Raw genomic sequence first — 18,677 nt, 5'->3', positions numbered from 1 at the left:
GTGTTTTTGACTGAACATTAGATATATAGTAAACATCGAAACCCAGTGCATAGATACTTCTTCTATTGACACTTCTAGCACAAAGGGAATGAAGACCCAGGACTACTCGGAGGGATTGCCGAAGTGTAAAATGAAGAGAAAAGTAATATTTAGAAAAGAGGTGAAAGTGAAATATAAAGAAGATAGGAAAGGGAATGCATAGATATTAAAGCAAATGATCACCATAATTAATCGGGCTATTATTAATAATTAGAAATTAAGTAATTTAGTATTAGAGGTAGACATTAGGTGCCATCTCTTATCTAAATTAATAATTACTATTATTATTATAAATTATTAAATAATTTACAACAGTTGGAAGAAAATCAATTAATTACAGCAATCATTTGGTTTAGCAAACATTAGATGTTGAGAGATGTCAAGGTATCTCCTAATATAGAAGGGACAGGACAACAAAGAATTAGAGAGCTTTTAAATTTGTAATTAAATATAAAGAGCAAAAATCAAGAAAATTTTAACAATATGCAGGTTGAAATTGTCTGCAGAGAGAGACTCAATTTAAAAATAACACAGAATATGTTATCAAGTAAGTATTATAATTTTATTCCAAAAAAACAAATGACTTACGTTTATACTTTAAATCATAAAGTAAAAGTTTTCCTATTGCTCAATTTCCTTTCAGGCTTAGAATTGTATTAAAAAAATTTCCCCCTTTCATTTCCAGCAATACGAATATGAAGAATTTATACTACTAGTAATTTTTGTCATTTATTGCTAATATAATTCTTTAAAATTTAAAATAAAATCAATAAATAATAATCAGATTATAAGAAAGCAATAGGTATTTCTTTCAATGATTTGATTACTTAATTATTCTTAATATAAATTTATGAAAACTAACAAATGTGAAGTAATTAATAATAATTTTATTCATTAAAAAATTTATTGATGACATAATACTAATAAATTTAGTTTTAATGTATCACAATCACTTAATATAAAATTCCACCACAATAAATCAAACAAGCTCTTCTTCAAGCGATTTTAAATATGGGATAAAATCATCATCAGAAAGGTAAAGTTTGTAATAAAACATGAATACATGAATACATATAAACAATAACCTTGAGCAGTGGATTTCTTATATTACAGACAATTTTATCTTAGTACGTAAAATACATTTTATGTTCCATTAGGTTATCTCCCTGATGATAAACTTTTTGACACTAAAAAGCATTTAAAAAAAAGACTTCTTATTTTATATTGTTTTTATATCATTTAATTATTCAATTAAAAAAATTGCTTTGAAAAACTTTTCAAATTTAAGTGATTATTAATTGTTTTCAAAATATGATAATCTATATATATAATTGAGACGAGTTGATAATAATAATAATAATCAGCGCAGAGCCCAAATGGTTAGGAGTTGAAAGTTGAAATTTGGTACACAGTTAGGGTATGCCACGAGAACGCACACTAAGAAGGGATTTTTCAAAATTCCTCCCCACGGGGGAGAGGGACAGGATCAAGGCTTAACACTTCCATTGTTGACGGAAGTGTTAAGTAACAATGGAATTGTTAAGAGAAAGCAACGTGCAAGACGCAGATGCAGTTTTTTTTGTTTTTGCGGGAAATCTAACATATTTTTAGACCCATCTAAAAATTCTCTAATTAGTCTGGAAACAGGGGGACCCAATTTTTGCATTCTGTGAAAACGGGTAAGGTTGACTATAACGTAATAATCTTAATCTTTGCTATCATTACTTTTGCCCAAGCAATGCCGGACCTACCTGCTAGTATAATTATAACTTTTAGCATAAAAAACAAAATTCCTCTTATCTGAAAATAAACATAGTTATTAGTTTTCCTGATATATAAAATAACCATTAAAATTTCCATAATCTGGAACAAATGTCAAAAAATATAGTCGTATATGTATATTATGTATATAATGTATATATATATATAAATAAGTGAAGGTTTACACCAGCGATTCTCAACCTTCTTAGCTCCGCGACCCCCAAATAGTAAATATAAATAAAATTAATATTTTGCACCCTCCCCACCCAAAGGAATAATAACAGTAAGCCTTACTATTACTAATTGAATTTTGACTGTAATTATAAATGTAAATTTTTTAAATATTATATAATCACATTGCACTAATTTTATACATTAAGAAAATACTGACGGTATAAAAAATGTAATATAACTATTCCTATTATTTTATGTCGCCGAGTTTATAGCGACAGGTATGAACATGCATGTATGACGTGTACAGTACATACATGAGCAATTTACAAGTTCTAACTTGATTTGTATGTGCTCTTTGTAATTTGATCTTCTTCTATAATACTTGCTGCGAGAGCATGTTTGAACATGCATATGGATGCGTTTGAACAAGTCGTGCTGTCACTAGTATAAAAGAAGCACTGGTGATTGCATCACTTCAGTTAAGTTTCGAATGAGAAGCGTGCGTCTGGTGCTTTTATTTTAGTGTGTGGTCAACTGTAAAACTGAATTGAGCCATCTACATCCAGTGAATCAGTTAGTAAAAAGACAAGGTTGTACAATGACAGTTATTTAAATTATGGTTTCACCTCATTAGATGGAAAGCCACAGTGCATTGTTTGCTCGCAAGTTCTCTCCGATGAAAACATGAAGCCATCAAAATTAGTTTGACACTAGGAAACTAAACATCCGGCTCATAAAAACAAACCCTTGGAATTTTTTGAAAGAAAATTACATACCTTGAGAAATCAACAAACTTCTATTTGTAAGTTAAGCCACACTGATAAAAGTGTACTAAAAACTCAGTTGACGAAGTATTTCCCGGAAGATAAAAATGATTTCTCAAAGAAATGGGTACTGAATCCGTTTAGTGAAAATGTTGTTGCCGCTGCTAAGTTACCAGTTGAGATTCACGACCAGCTCATCGAAATGTCTGCTGACAAAATGCTACAACTGCAATTTACATCTGAAGATTTAAATACGTTTTGGCTCGCTCGTCAACACGAATATGGAAATTTAATCCCAGAAGCACTGAAAATATTAATTCCTTTTGCCACGTCTTATCTCTGTGAAAAGGTTTTTTGTCTATGGTTGCGCTAAAAACTAAATACAGGAATCGTCTTTTATCACTCAAAAACAATTTGCTTTTGTGTGTTTCTAATGTAGATCCATGTATGGAGAAAGATTTTAAATGAAAAACAAATGCAACCATTACATTAATTTCTTTTCTTTACATGTGTACTCATTGTAAGTAAAACATTTATAAGTTTATAATAAATGATTTTTTCTCATAAAATGATTTCATTATTGTTTTGTGACCCCTAGGTTTAGAAATGCTGGTTTACACAAAGTCATTCAGATCAATTCAGATTTTCAATATCTGAAAGTATTGAATTAAAGTCAAATTGATAAAAAATATACTATTAAAATGTATATAATGAAGGACTTTTTCTATCCTTTAAAGGAATAAGGAATTCTAATATTGATAAGGAAATCTAATTAATTCTAATATGTAAAATCATTTTACCTTTTATGTATTAAAGAAAATTACATTCAGAGAAGTTTATCTATCATCATCAACCAAGAAGCTAACTAAAATAGATGAAATATTCAATAAAAATCTTTATAATCCAAAAGAAGTTATGTAAAAAGTATAAATATCTTTCTTATTTTTATTGTTAACTATCACATTTCAGTTTATGATCAGACGTACAGAAGTCTAAATTTTTGTTTTCATAACTTTGCACCACTTTTAATTACAAATACTAAATGGTGTAACAAATCAGATGTTCCTGCAGAATTTTCATAATGCTAGATGTATATACGGTCAGACAGTGTTAAAATCTTTTTTTTATAATACAAGTACTTTCAACGATACAAAATTTTCATCATCGGGCTGACGAATGTAGAATGAAACATCACTATGTGCAACAGCCCAGACATCAACCAAATGCCAAAACTCTATCGGGCTAGCTTAAACTAGCCCGATAGAGTTTTGGCATTTGGTTGATGTCTAGTGTTATGATATATCGGGTTTAGTGATGTTGTTTATATGTGCAATAGACCTTTAACATTCTCAAAATATAAATTTCCAAACGTTTAAACTTTACAACAGGATTTCAGACTCATGTTTGAGAAAGAACAAAATATGAAATGAAACAAAAACAAAAGATGCAACAGAACTCTCAAAACAGAATCACAATTTTTATGGCATGAGTTTGTGTGCATTATAACACAGGACTCTAGGGTAATGATTTTAAATGTAAAGATTTTATAGAAATATAAAACATTTAAATAAACAAAACTACAAAAATATTACAAAAAACTATAGAGGTTAAAGTCACTAAATTACCATTGTGATTTTGGACTAATGGTTAAAAAATTTATTAAGGTAGCAGCCTACCGCTCTGGGGAACATGGATTGAATTTGGATAAGTCAAAAAATTTCAGGAAATTTTAGGGATTGGTCCATATGGATATGTCAGGCCCCATCTCTCACCATTCAATCACCCCATTATATGCCTGGTTGAACCCATAATGGCTTGCTTAAAAAGGCTGTCTCAGTGCCCACTTAACAGAAAGAGTTAAAAAACCTGCGCTAGATTATAAAGATTTTTGTTTTGAAGCTTTGATACACAGTATTATATTTTAATCTTTTAATTGCTTAGTGAATATTATCTTACCATTGAGGTGTATTCATATGTGGCAAGAAAGGTCTTTGTCCAGTAATAACTTCATGTGCAACTAACCCGAAACTCCAATAATCGACAGTATTTGAATATTTATTTTGCATAAATAATTCAGGAGCCTAAATTTAAACAAAAAAAAAACTTATTTATAATCTGAAATATAAAAAAAAGCATTCAAAAATTAATTACAAAATAACTTACTAAATATTGCAAAGTTCCAACAAATGAGGTACATAAACTACCTTGATCCAATTCCTTTGCATATCCAAGGTCAATTAACTTATAAATAATCTGTTTAATATTTGAGAAATTGTTATTTGAGTAAAAGAGAATAAAACTGATTAAGTGTTAAAGATAAGTAATTTATACTTTATTATCCATTTCTTGTAGCACGATATTTTCGGGCTTTAAATCCCTGTGAATGATACGTTGCGAATGAAGATACTTAATCGCTGCAGCAATGTGCTTGATTAAATTTTTGACTTCTCGTTCATTTAGACCACAGCAATTTTCGGACTTGGATAGCACCTTAAATAGAATTTATGCAAGATGTAAATGTTTCTTTTATTAGAAAATAATTAAAACATTTATGCTATAGTGTACTGTACCTTTCTCAAGTCTCCGCCACTACAATATTCCATAGCGAGAAGTGGCAGTTCAGTTTCTGGCACGTCTAAAGCTGGAGGAACTTCTAATGCTTTAACAACATTTGGATGAGACAGTCTTTTCATAATATCAACTTCTAATTTCCACCTATGCTTGTGTTTTGGTGTCATCATTGCATCGTGACCCCATCTGCATTGTTTCAAAGCTATAGTTTCAGTGGAATCCTAAAATATAAAGTGATTTTATTCTTATATCTATAATTATAAAATTTACTTTTATTATTTTATTAGAGTCTAAATATATCAGTAAAAAATCAATATCATTATTCAATGCAACAAATAAGAAAAATATCTGAGCAAACAATTTAACAAATACCAATAAAGATAAAAGCAATAATTTGATCATTTCAGATCTAATAATTAAAACTTTTAACTGAAATCAATGTTAAGTATGTGTTATAATTGTTCCTGGTCAATAAAATATTTCATACTAGCATTATGAAGGTTCTCTCTTGTACTTTTATGTATAGAGTAAAGATATGTACAGGGTGGTTATAATTAAAGTTGCCCTACTCAGACCTGTCTAGAGCCCGTTCTCAAGGTTGTATTTTGATGAAACTTGGTATGTGTGTTATGTGAAAGCCGTGAATTTACGCATTTCATGGAACTTCCATTTGTCGGAAATTGTAACAAATCCGACGGAAGAACGCGCCGGATGAGAAATTAGATCATCACCACCGTTTTGATAAGAATCTGATGGGAAATTTGACACGTAAGTGCTAACTCAGCACCGTTGTGTCAACTTTTGATGGTCATGTGACCCCCTTTTCCACATTAAGGCGATAAAAAGCGAGAGTCACCAGAACTCGGGGAGAGCGATTCAATGGGAAGTTATATCGGGACATTGTGCGCATCCATCTCCCAGACCTCCATATGTCGGACTGGACCCAAAAGGAGAAGACACCCGTTGGAAGAACATCCATGACAATGACCCTTCCATACAACGAAGTACGTCAAATCAACTCTCCGCTACACATAAGAGAGATATTTAGGGGCTAGAAACTTGTAAACTCTCTCTGCGAGCAAACCATTAGAACTTGGGAAATAGAACGAGCATGCGCTTCGCAAGCTACGCAAAACTATCTGGTTCTCCTCCCAATAGGAGTATTTGTACCTGTATTTAACCTGTATATCCTACCTTTAGTTCTAGAATAAATGCTAATGTTGTTGTGTTAAGACCTGTCTCCTGTCAATTGTTGTGTTAAGACCTGTCTCCTGTCAACTTACCAATGACCTCCCCACTCACGTTTTGCCCTCCTATCCATCCAACGACTCCGAGATCAGGCTTTACCAGCCCGTGCAGATTAAGTGGTCAGGAAGGGATTAACCCCTCCCCCCTGCTTATCTCACAGTTACATGGACCATGGGGAAGAGGAAAATGCAAAAAAAAATATTTAGTACGAATTTTTACCACTAGGTGAAAAAATGGCACACAAAGAGCAAGAAACACAAAATGGAAATACACAAAAGGTTTTTATTCACAACAATTGTTCAATGTGCAATCCATTTGCATCAGTAACATGTTCAAAACACCTTACAATGCAAAGGCATTTTGAACATGTGACTGATGCAAATGGATTGCACATTGAACAATTGTTGTGAATAAAAACCTTTTGTGTATTTCCATTTTGTGTTTCTTGCTCTTTGTGTGCCATTTTTTCACCTAGTGGTAAAAATTCAAACTAAATATTTTTTTTGTATTTTCCTTTTCCTCCATAGTCCATATAACACATATACCAAGTTTCATCAAAATACGTCTATAAGAACAGGCTCTAGACAGGTCTGAGTAGGGCAACTTTAATTATAACCACCCTGTATTTAGACAGAAAAAAATTTGCAAAACAAATTAATGTTTGGAAACAATGTAGACACTTTATATGTAAATAACATGTTCTTTCTTTCTATTAGATAATTTAAATTTGATTGCCTTTAATAAGAACTTTCCTACACAATATTTAGATCCAAATGTAAACAATATAAAGTTAATCATAATAAATTTAAGGATGAGATTATTCTTATGACACAACTTCACATTCTTTTGATATCTACATTGTAGTAGTTTTGTTTCATGTTATAAGTTGCAGTATCCATAATTACTAAAACAATATAATTCATGTGCTTCACATCTAAAGTTTTTACATTATAGTTTCAAAGATGATTTATATATTCAGTTAGATTAATTTATATAGATCAGTTTTTTTTTGGTATATAAAGACACAGTCGATCCAAAATTATTCGGAAGCCACCATTTTATTGTGTGTTCAGAAATAAAACTTTTAGACAAATAAATTCTTTTAGCAAGAAAAGTAATATCAGTTTGTCCTTGACTATCATCTAGCTCTAAAATTCTTGCATACATTTCATTTCTGTATGTAGTTATATATGATTCCTTAATCAATTTTAATGTTTTATTTTAATGACACATTAACATGCAATGTCCACAAAGTGTCTACTAACAAAATATTTTCAGGTTTATATTCCATTTCACTAAACAGTTGTTAAAAAGGTTAACTATCATAAAAAAAAGCACACACATTTGAACAATAACCCATTAGTAAATGTCACACCCTTAAAACATATAGGATTTTTACTTTATCCAATCACGTGAAGTCTTGGCATCACAAGCATCATAATCATTTACAAAATCAAAGAATGTATTCCTGAATTGAATATTCAAGAATTTTTGAAAAAAATCCCAAGTCTCCAATCTAAAAAAGCTTGTTCTAATTGAACGAGCTTTTTCAATTAGCGTAAAAGGTTATTTAATTATTTCGCTTCTAGTTTTTACACGGAATCATTAAAAGTTTTAAAAATCCGACATTATCCGAACGTTTTCGTGTAAAAATTATTAAAGAATATTACGTTTTTCATAATCAAGCTTTTTTCGGCTAAAATTCTTTTCTAATAGCACAAAAATGAAATACCGTGAGAAGTCTAAGATAAATTTAAATCTGTCATTGTATGATTTAAGAATTTTAGTTCATTTTATTACATTTTTTAATAGAGTAGAAGCAAATATTACCTTCTTCTTCCATAATACCACCATTCCAAATCCTCCACGTCCTAATACATGTCCTCTTATCCAGCCATCAATCTCAGTTCCAACTTCAACTGGTCCTCCATGTCCTAATACATGTCCTCTTATCCAGCCGTCAATCTCAGTTCCAACTTCAACTGGTTCTACTCCATTATGCTCCATATTCCTATTTTACAACTGAAACAATAATATTTCCATACATAAAACAAGCGAAATAAAAAAATAAACATTCTTTTCACGTGTAATTTAGAAAGTTTAAAGAAAGAAATATTTTAAAACATTATTATAAACCTTTTATATAGTTTAATAATTAATATCAGATTCAATTTTTTAACTGTACTTATTTATAAACCAATCAATATTGCAATCCTCTGATAAATTCTTTAATCAGTAGTATCCGTGTAATGTTTTGCAATGAATAGCTAAGTATTAAATTGTATCTCAAACCAAGCAATCAACATATAAACTGCAATAACTTTCTTGTGAATGAATCATTTTACTTGGAATTTTTTTCTACATTGTTTTATTTATTTTATATTTAATTTTTTTTATCTTGAATGTTTATTTCCTATCAGTTCACATTTCTATTATTGGAACTTCCTGTGCAAATATGACTACAAAAAAAATTATAGTTATATAATGTATTATTAGTATAACCATATAACTATTCTGCTATATATTTAATGACATCATTTGATACTATTCAAATTATGTAGTAGAATAATTAAATTTTACAAAATTTTTTAAGGCAAATTTCAATGTTTGAATACATTTATAAGGATAATTTCTAAATTCATGCAGGGTGTCCAACAATTTCCCTGAGATTTCCAGGTTTTCCGGGATAAAAATTTGCATTTTTTCCTGACTGAATGACAACTCACTGCAGAAATTAAAAACAGTTCACAGTTTATTTCATGTTACCAAATAAACTCACAGTTGTAAGGCTATTTAATTGCCTTTACACAAAGCATGATTAATTTTTACATTTGATTAATGAATTCATATATTATTGCTTCAAAATGTGCAGAAGATTGTATATCGTGTACAGGTTCAACATGACAATTCTATTAAAATACAGAAATTCAAATTGACATTGTCAACCTTATAATGTAAAGCAAAACATGTTTTCCAAATTAAGCAATTCACAGTAAGTAAAAATAACACATAAAAAATAATCATACTCTTTACTAATTATAAAGTAAAATAAACCTTCCTCTTTACAGTTCTTCCTACAGTGCATTAATGTTCCAAATCGCCTTATTAGCTTCTGCAAGATCCATCGTCGTCTTTTTCTTTAGCTCTTTTGTCATTTCTGCAGCTGTCAACTTCTCGCTCCACTCTTTCTCTTGCCTTATTTCTCCCTGTTTAAGCTACAAAGGTCTCTTCATTTTGGTTTTCCATTAAGCATTCTTTGTTAATTAAAAATCCACATTCTGCATGAGCATTACTATGGGACATTATTAAAATCATCTTCATAAATGTTTTAAATACTTTTACATCACTACATTAATGTGGCAGACTAAGCCAAAAAGAATCATGCTGTCTTGAGTAGCATTTAACTGTATCACTAATTCCTGGGATGACAAAATATCTATATTGCCTAGCAATTTTATCAGCTGTAGAAACATTTATCCAGTTATTAGTCACAGGAGTTTCTAATGCAATATCTAGCAGTTTTTGTGCTCTCTATTCCTTGCATAAGCTGAATTTAGGCATGACAGTTCCTTGATCAATTTGTATTTCAGTGGCAACTTTTTCATCAAACCGGCAGTTACAACTCGTAAGCAGTTTGCAGTTGTTTTGAAATTCTAATATCACTCTGTCAGTTACTACCTTCATATCCAAGCGGTTCCTTGGATATGCCTTCAAAGATTGGAGAGATTTTCTATGTACTGTGTAGAGATTTTCTGCTTTACTGAGATCCACATCAGTAATGGAACTCGCAGAATGTTTTAATTTGTAATCACAGGTCAGAACAGACTTTTATTAAGGAAATAGTTTAAAAAAAAGTGACAAGTGTCAAGAAATTAGTGACCCAAAAGTGGCAATTTCATATTGCTATTAAAAGAAATAAAGGAATAGAAATTCAGTTGAAAAAAGTGCACATTAAAATAAAATAAACATGGTAACATCTTTCCAAAATTGACTTTTAGTGATATTTTTCAATAATAATGACAAATGAAAAAAGTGACTTTTAGTTGAAATAGTGACCAGTTCCAAACCCTGCAAGCATTGCTGAAGTGTAGATGGATTCTACGTACCATTTACTTGGTAGGAGCTTTAAAACAGTGTTGTAAACAGAACCTCATTTCCAAAGAAAACTGACTATTAGCTAGGGTTGACGACTGCTTTTCAGTGAATCCCAAAAAACAACACTTAGAAATAAGCTATTTATGATTGAAAAAGCTACATTTTTTTTCATAAAACAAAAGCTGTATAATTAAAATTTTGTACTTTCTTGAAACATTGGAGTGACAATATTAGTAATTTTTATATTTAACATTAATCAGCTAGTGTGATTTAAGCTTAAATCATTGTGCACATCAAGTGACACAATTCAAATCGCTTCTGTTGTTTCCTTTCCCATGATATGATCCATTTTATGCACTCTGCAATAATATTTGTTTTTTCCTTTTTCAGGTTTAATATCAAATTCCTTCAGATTTTCAAGACTTTTCCCTGATTTGATAAATTCTCTGACATTTCCAGGTTTTCAGGTCAATTGGACACATTGTCGTGGAATAAATTATCTGAATTATCAAAGGAATAAAAGAAAGTCCTGTAAAAATTCCAGAGAAATCAGGGATACCAACTTGCAGTATGTCTTTGTCAGTGTAGCTATTATAACAGATTCACAGCTGCTGTGTAGAGTAACAAACACACCCAAACAACCTTAAAATTCAGCAAAAACTTTAAAAAAAAATCAAAAACGTTCTAGTTATTAAGGACCTTCCTCGAGTAGAATACAAAATGGAATGCCAAACAGAAGTTTAAATTTAATTACATACCTCAAAGCCTGTTACCGGTGTGAACTTAACATCAAAAATTGAAAAATTAGATTCCACAAACGGTTCTTCTTCAAGTGGCGATGAATTTCCATTAGAAAGTCATTAAAAAGGAACATTATTTGAAATTCGAATATGTTTACCCAATGACGTCTTATTAGGCATGCGCACTACAGAAGGAAGCGGTTGACAATAATTTATAGTTCTTTATCCCATTAATGCTTGCCATGCTCAACTATCATAACAATTAATTCTAATGTTGGAAAGAGAGAGAGAGAGAGAGAGAGAGTTTACGTTCGATTGAATGTGGATAAATACCTCAAGATCATATGATGTCTTCAATGATGACTGTTTTTCTCTAATGCTAGGAAGAATAACTCTTACCACAAATGAAATTAAAGTTTGGGTTTCTCTTTAATTGTCCGATGCAGCAGTGATTTGATCGAAGGACTAATCCTAAACTGTGGGAATACCGAACGAACAAGGCAACAGGACATTTAGTCTCACTCTTAGAAGAAAGAACAGGACTGGAGGTTCTCTCTAACTAGACTACCATGATAATGATGACGAATTGAACTGGATGACCTAAATGATCTTTTGGTGGTCCTTTCATATCTTTTTGGTCTGTTCCTTGACTCAGAACACTTCCAAAATTGGTAATATCAGATGGATAGATTCTTAACAGCCAATTTTCTTTCTCTTGCTTCACGAGAGTGACTGACTATCTCGGGAAAAAGCATTGTCAAAAAGGAAGTGTTATTTGGCTACTTTCTTGTCGATTTATCTCTTGAAATCTCTCTCGTTAAATTTTAAATATTAAATAAATTTAGCAAATTTATTTTGAATAAATTGTAAAAATTCTATGAGTCATTCAGTCCCTGTTAGCAGTCAAGTTTCTACAAACTGAAGCCTGGGATCTCACGTAGTGCATTCATTAATAGAAAAAAAAAATTGAAGTTTATGCCATGAACAACTTATTTTGTGGATATATTACTGTGGATACTAATTAACAAGCTTTTTGATGTCCAAACACACAGAATTTACTTATGATGATGACACTGTTCTCTGTAGAGTTAATGTCTATAGGCTTAGCTAAGATGCTATTCAGTTTTTGCAGCTATTGTCATAAAATTTTCTACCAAAAAAGAAGAATTTATTTACAGCTGCCTTATACTTTGGCCTACTTATCAGTAGAGTCAAAGGTCAATTACTTATCTGTCTATGGATGTGTGGAAAGGGCAAAAGAAAGAATTTAAAATTATTAATACTTTGTAATTGTTTAAAAATTTTTACAAGTTAAATGTATTGTTTCTAACAGTTATAAATGCTTCTAACGGTTTTATAAATGGGCCACGATCACCAAGACGGTCAGAAACAAGCATCACATTTGGTATGCTAAAGCCCTAAAAATTTATAATCGGCATACGAAGGCCATTCCATTAATTATACGGATCACAATACATTATCTTCAGCACTGAAAGCTTTGTTTGGGATCAACACTATGACCTGAAAGGATATTTATTAACAAGCATTGCCATCATTAGGGTTGTCTATTTTGTATATAATTAGTTTTATTTACATCTTTGTTTCTTCTGCCCTTGAGTATAATATTTATTTCTGTTTCAATTTAAAAATTCTTTAATGTTCTTAAAAATTTATGTTTTATTTTACTTGCATTTCTAAATTGTTCAATTGAAAGTTTGTAAACCTGAGGATAGTCATTAAATATGACCAAAAATATTGGTTATTAAAGTTGTTTTGCTGCTCTCTAGAAGGTTGTGAGTGACTTAGTATCTACCTAGACAGTTATTATCCATATTATGTCATCAGAAACTATACTTAATACTTGCCAATAATTACAATAATTATTTATAAAAATATTTTGTTAAGTAAAAAATGATAGAGGGAAAAGAAATTGCAATTGCAAATATAGTGGAGACCTAGTTGGACACCTCTGTAATTTGGACATCTTTCAACTTTGGACATTTTTTGATGGATGCTAATTATTACCTGTGTACTGTACATAAGTTGGTCACCTCTATATCTTGAACAGCTATACTACACATTAGAACCTCTAAGCTTGAATGTCTCTAATTATTAATATAACTAGCAGATGTGCCTGGTGTTTCCTGGGCAAAAGATAACAACAAAGATTAAGATTAGATTATTTCATATCTCTAACCTTTCTATTATATAATATTTTAGTACTTGATTTATAATTACAAAGGTTATCTTATGTAAGGGTTTATCAAACCAAGTGCCCAATCTATCACATTTAAAAAATTTTTTAAGTTGTGTACAGTAGAGAAAGAAAATTTTTTAAATGTGTTAGATTAGTCACTTGATGTGATAAACCCTTACGTAAGATAATATGAGAGGCTGGTCTTGACGAAATTTGGAGAGAAAATTCATTTTTCATCTTTTGAAAGTTTTTCCAACTTTATTACCGGCAGATGATCGCATCTCTCTCCCCGGAGTTGTTTCCTTTCCCAGGGAACTCATCGAATGCGTCACTGGGAACTAATCACTAAAATCCACGATCGATGAAAAAATAACGTGAATTGGAGTATAAAAAGCAGTGACTCAAGGACAAGGGGTCATCGAGAGTTCATCGAAATAAGTGCCCATCAAAAAAGGAGGAGAGTTATCATCATCAAGGATTATACTCTGTGTTTTGACACCTTCGAACTTCCTGGATTATTATATCCAGTTCTCCAGTTATTCGTTATTATATCCAACCGCCATAAAGAAAAACGGAAATTTAACGCCGCCCTCATCTGACTAACCAAACAACAAATCAGCGATCCAGAAGTCCGCACAATTTAGTGCATCCAAGATATATATATCAACTCGCGGTTTTTTGTAAACTTTCTCTCTCGATCGTTATTCGATAGCATAGAGCTATATATTACTTTTTGTTAAATTAAATTGGTTATCTTAGTTGTTAACCTTGTACCCGAGTGACTCACTTCTGATCTGTCTCTCAACCCTCCTTCATCCTGAATCCGAATTCCGCGTGAATTCCGAATTTGTGGCCATCAAGGTTTCTGTATCTGTCCTGGAAGACACAGTGGTGTCAGTCCTGACAAGGCGCTAAAGAGGTGCCTGACCCTCTGGTCACAATAACCTTTTTTGTTACATAAATCAAATTCTATAATATAACACAAATATTAAAACAAAAACCGTATAAAGAGTATGGTTATTTCAGTCTACCAGTTCATCGTAATACTCCGATGATGGTACAAAATGGCACAAATTCAATGGTTGAGTAGACAGGAATTAAAAATATATCTTAAATTTTTCAGATATCATAATATTTTCCAATGTTAACTCTAAAAAACTGTACCATTCACAGCTGAATACCAAACAGTAATCTGCAAACCAATTAAATTTCACAAAAAATAGACCAAATATTTAAACTCAAAACCCTTGAAAACCACTTAAATCATATTTTGTGCTGGCCGGTAACTTCATATTATGTAATTTTCCTATTTGAATGCCACCATACCGCTGGTCCAATAGGAAGAATGGACTGTTGTGGAAGGGGGTCGAAGTAATTCGACCAAAAGTAGTCATTAGAGAGGTTGAGGCGCAAGTACAAACATTAAACTTGTACTGCAAGCAGAAGTACACGTTTGACATTTTAAGTCCAAGTAAAAGACCTTGCGGTGCTCGTTCACAACATCACGCGACTCAGTGAATGTCACACATTGACTCACGGGAAATTTGTTGAAAAAATGGCAGATACATTTAACATCGAGAGTTACCAGCAAAGGTAACTAAACAAATTAAACTGTTTAAGAGTATTTATACGAGGGCTATTTTTTAAATAAGGTCCATTTGTGAATGAGAATGAGAATAACGCTCAATTGCAGCAGTGTGCATGAGCATCTGCTTTCAGCATGCTTTGCACATGTTTAGATGCCATTTTCAGCTGTATCATCTGTCTGTGTGCTGAGCTGTAAAAGTTTATAATGTTTAAGAAAATTGAATCGCCCGCTGACTGTAAGATACAATCTGTTATTCAATTTCAGCACGAAAGATCATGGTAACTGTCTTTTGGGACAGGAAAGGGACTTTGTTAGTGGATTTTATGCCAAGAGGCACAACAATCAATTCTGATGCTTATTGTGTGACCTTGAGAAAACTCCGCCGTGCACAAGCAGCGTGGCCTAATGTCTTCCGGTGCAGGCGACAGATTTCTTTGAAGTTACTTGTTTTTGTCTAAATATTCAATTTATAAATATATAAATTTGGTTTAAAATATTTTCAATTTGTTGGGAGAGTCAAATATATAAATTTAAATTGTATTATACTGTATTATTTGTATCTACTGACAGAGAAGGGTTTTCCTATGTCAATAAATTTGATTTGATTTTGGCTCAAGTATAATGTGCCAACTTATTCTTTTTGTTATTTGTCTTGGCCGAAGGGCATGCTGACAGAAGACATTTTTTATTTTATGTAGATGTCCTTTTAATAGGGTCATCAAGGTAAATCCAGAATTTTTTCGTCTTGGAAATAAGATTGTTGACAAAAGTATACATGTGCATCAAGGCACTCAACAAGAAAGCACTGAACAGTCAACAACTGGAACCTGCTCAGACTTTTTGTGAGAATACAACTAAAAATTCTTTAAATTTGAATTGCTTCCACACCAGAAAATCACCATCACAAATTGTGACATGTCCAGGGTGTCTGACAACAAAAAGAATGTGACTCCTGACAGGGCAACTCACAGTAAGCATTCTGATCACAAGGGAAATGCAGAATTCATAGCCGAATTGAAGGAGAAGATCAATCAGGATGGTGCGTGGAGCATGCGTAACCTTGCAAAACGGTCGTGGAGAGGTCGACAATCAATATTGAAGTGCACGAGGACCTATAATACCATTCTTTTATCCTCAGAAATAGCCAGGTCCTGACTGAGAACAAGGAGGACAGAAAACTGAAAACTCAGGCTCTGGTTCCCTGACTTATGATCCCCGTCCAGCTCCAAATACAATCCCCTTGACTACTATGTGTGGGGCACAGTCAAGGCAAAGGTAAATGCAAAGAACCACAATACAAAGGATGCTCTAAACGCTTCCATCACAGAGATGGCGACGACACATGGACAAGGAATAGGTCAAGTGCACCTGCAGTCATTTTAGATCAAGGCTGGAGAAGGTCATAGAAGCTGTCACAAACTACATAGAATAATTTCATTCTGAATATTGTGTACTGCTCTTGTACTACTTTTCATAAGATATTTTGCATCTATTTTTAATTGTTTTTCATTATATGGTAACCTTTCCAGATACAATTTGACAACCTGTATATTGTTGCTGACAGTCAGGTTGCTTTTAAGGCACTTGATTTTCGTTGGTTCACTTTAGCAATTGATATTCAATGTATCTCAACTGGAAATGAGTTCATTAAACTATAACTTTCAACACTTTTACAACATAATTATTCTTTTTGACTAATGTTTTTGTCCTCTTTTATAGGCTTTCTTCAGATTTGTTAGGAATTTGCCATTCAACTGTTCTAATTCAGAATTCCTACAGGTGTGATGATATATGATGAATATATTAAAATTTTAATTTTATATTTTAAACGTTGGTATTGTGATTCTTTGCATTTACCTTTGCCTTGACAGTGTCCCACACATAGTAGTCAAGGGGATTGGTGGAATCATCTTTAATGCATTTGAGAGAAGACAGATATTACGCATCTTTTCACCTGAAGCCTCGAAGATTTCGAGTTCGTTTTCAAGATGCATTGCAGTACTTCTTTTGCTGTCTAGTATTCTTGATTTGTCTATCTTGGCTGCTTTATTAGCAGCATCAAGTTTATAGCTCGATAATTCAGCAGTTCTTTGGGCTTTAATAATCAGGTTTATGAAGAAAAACTTAATTATACTTTTCATTTGCAAAATTTCTTCAACCTTAACACAAAATAAGAAAAAAGTGAACTTTTAAGAAATTTGCGGATTTCCCGAGATATTTCCCAGGTTAAAAAAACAGCCGAGATCCCGTTAGAGAAACTCTACTTGCAACATTATGAAGCTGTTTTACACCTGTCTCTATTGATGTTTACTCCTCATACCATTATCTGTGGTATGTTTATCTTGTATAGTTTTAAGTATAATAACCCTTTTAAATTAATACCAACTGAAGAGGAACTATTTCCAATAATCCAAAATCCATTTTGGTTATTTATGTTCATTATTCATACTCATGTAGGCACTTTTACTGTACACCCCCTTTTTGTTTTATTAAATGTTCTACATTGATTCCTGAGTGTTTGTGCCTATTATCACTGGTGTGATAAGCCCTTATTATTATCTACCTCACGTTAGTAGATATTTTATTTAATTTAATGATGAAAATGTTGAAAAAGACACTGATCAACTCAAAAAAATAATTACCTGATAGTAAAGAGGAAGAAGCCCCATCATTTTCCCCATCTTCCCATTCATCATAAGAATCTGAAGGATCAGAATTTCAACCAGGTCCCATTGAAAAGAGGATGTATAAGATATCCCTTTTGAATACAACTTAAAGGTCATTAATTATTACTATTCAGGCAAGAACAAGAAGCTTTCTTTCACAACTGTTCAATATCATTTTCAATAGCTGACAACAAAGGAAGAATTATGAGGGTGGGAAAAACGAGCAGAAGCAGCAAAATCTAGCTAAAGAATGCATGGCACAAATCAGGCTAAGTTTTAAAATATTACACGATATACTTTTTCAAAGTAAGTTAATAAGCAATTGTCTATGACACGAGGTGGAACTTATAAATATTTATAATAATTAATAATAATTAATGAATAATTAAGTCATATTTTCCATATTAGATATAGCAGAAACAGTTTCGTTAATTTTTATTAAACTGTTTTTGCTGGAAATACTGTGATAAGTTAATAAGCAATATATATTTAAAAAGTACTTTGTGTTTCATTACATTATTTTATGCCTGTAAATTTATGTAAATTTTGAGAAGCAAAGGCGCACAAAGAGGACTTTTCAAGCCCTTGATTTGAATAAAAATTTTTAAATTTAATCTTAAGAAATATGTGACTTCAAAATTATCAAAAGAAATGGCAGAAGAATGAGAAAACAACAAATCATTTTGTCAACAAGTGCAAAGCATATATAGTTTTGGTCAAGAAGCAATTTACAACAGTGATCGTTCAGGTTTCCAAAGTGATTAACTATTCTACTTTTTTGCCTACCTTAAATCCAAAGAGAACCTACATTTGTTATTTATATTGTAATAAACA

At 31.7% G+C, this 18,677-nt stretch overlaps 1 protein-coding gene across 3 annotated transcripts in view; it reads right to left on the bottom strand.

The window, feature by feature from the left end:
* Positions 1–18,677, bottom strand: part of IKKbeta (I-kappaB kinase beta) — a 63,689-nt gene that overhangs the window by 29,412 nt on the left and 15,600 nt on the right. For 2 of the 3 annotated variants that reach the window (XM_067285579.1, XM_067285580.1), the window contains exons 2-6: positions 8,388–8,579; positions 5,309–5,530; positions 5,070–5,228; positions 4,902–4,991; positions 4,695–4,819 (exon numbers count right to left, since the gene is read on the bottom strand). In XM_067285579.1, the coding sequence (XP_067141680.1) occupies positions 4,695–4,819; positions 4,902–4,991; positions 5,070–5,228; positions 5,309–5,530; positions 8,388–8,564 (773 nt within the window). In that variant the 5' untranslated portion in view covers positions 8,565–8,579. The remainder of the gene's footprint in view (positions 1–4,694; positions 4,820–4,901; positions 4,992–5,069; positions 5,229–5,308; positions 5,531–8,387; positions 8,580–18,677) is intronic. The other variant, XM_067285581.1, reaches the window with a different exon arrangement.

This window comes from Centruroides vittatus, unplaced genomic scaffold (assembly GCF_030686945.1).
Source record: "Centruroides vittatus isolate TY-2023 unplaced genomic scaffold, ASM3068694v2 scaffold_2802, whole genome shotgun sequence".
Lineage (NCBI taxonomy): Eukaryota > Metazoa > Arthropoda > Arachnida > Scorpiones > Buthidae > Centruroides > Centruroides vittatus.
This window is presented reverse-complemented; position numbering and strand designations above follow the sequence as displayed.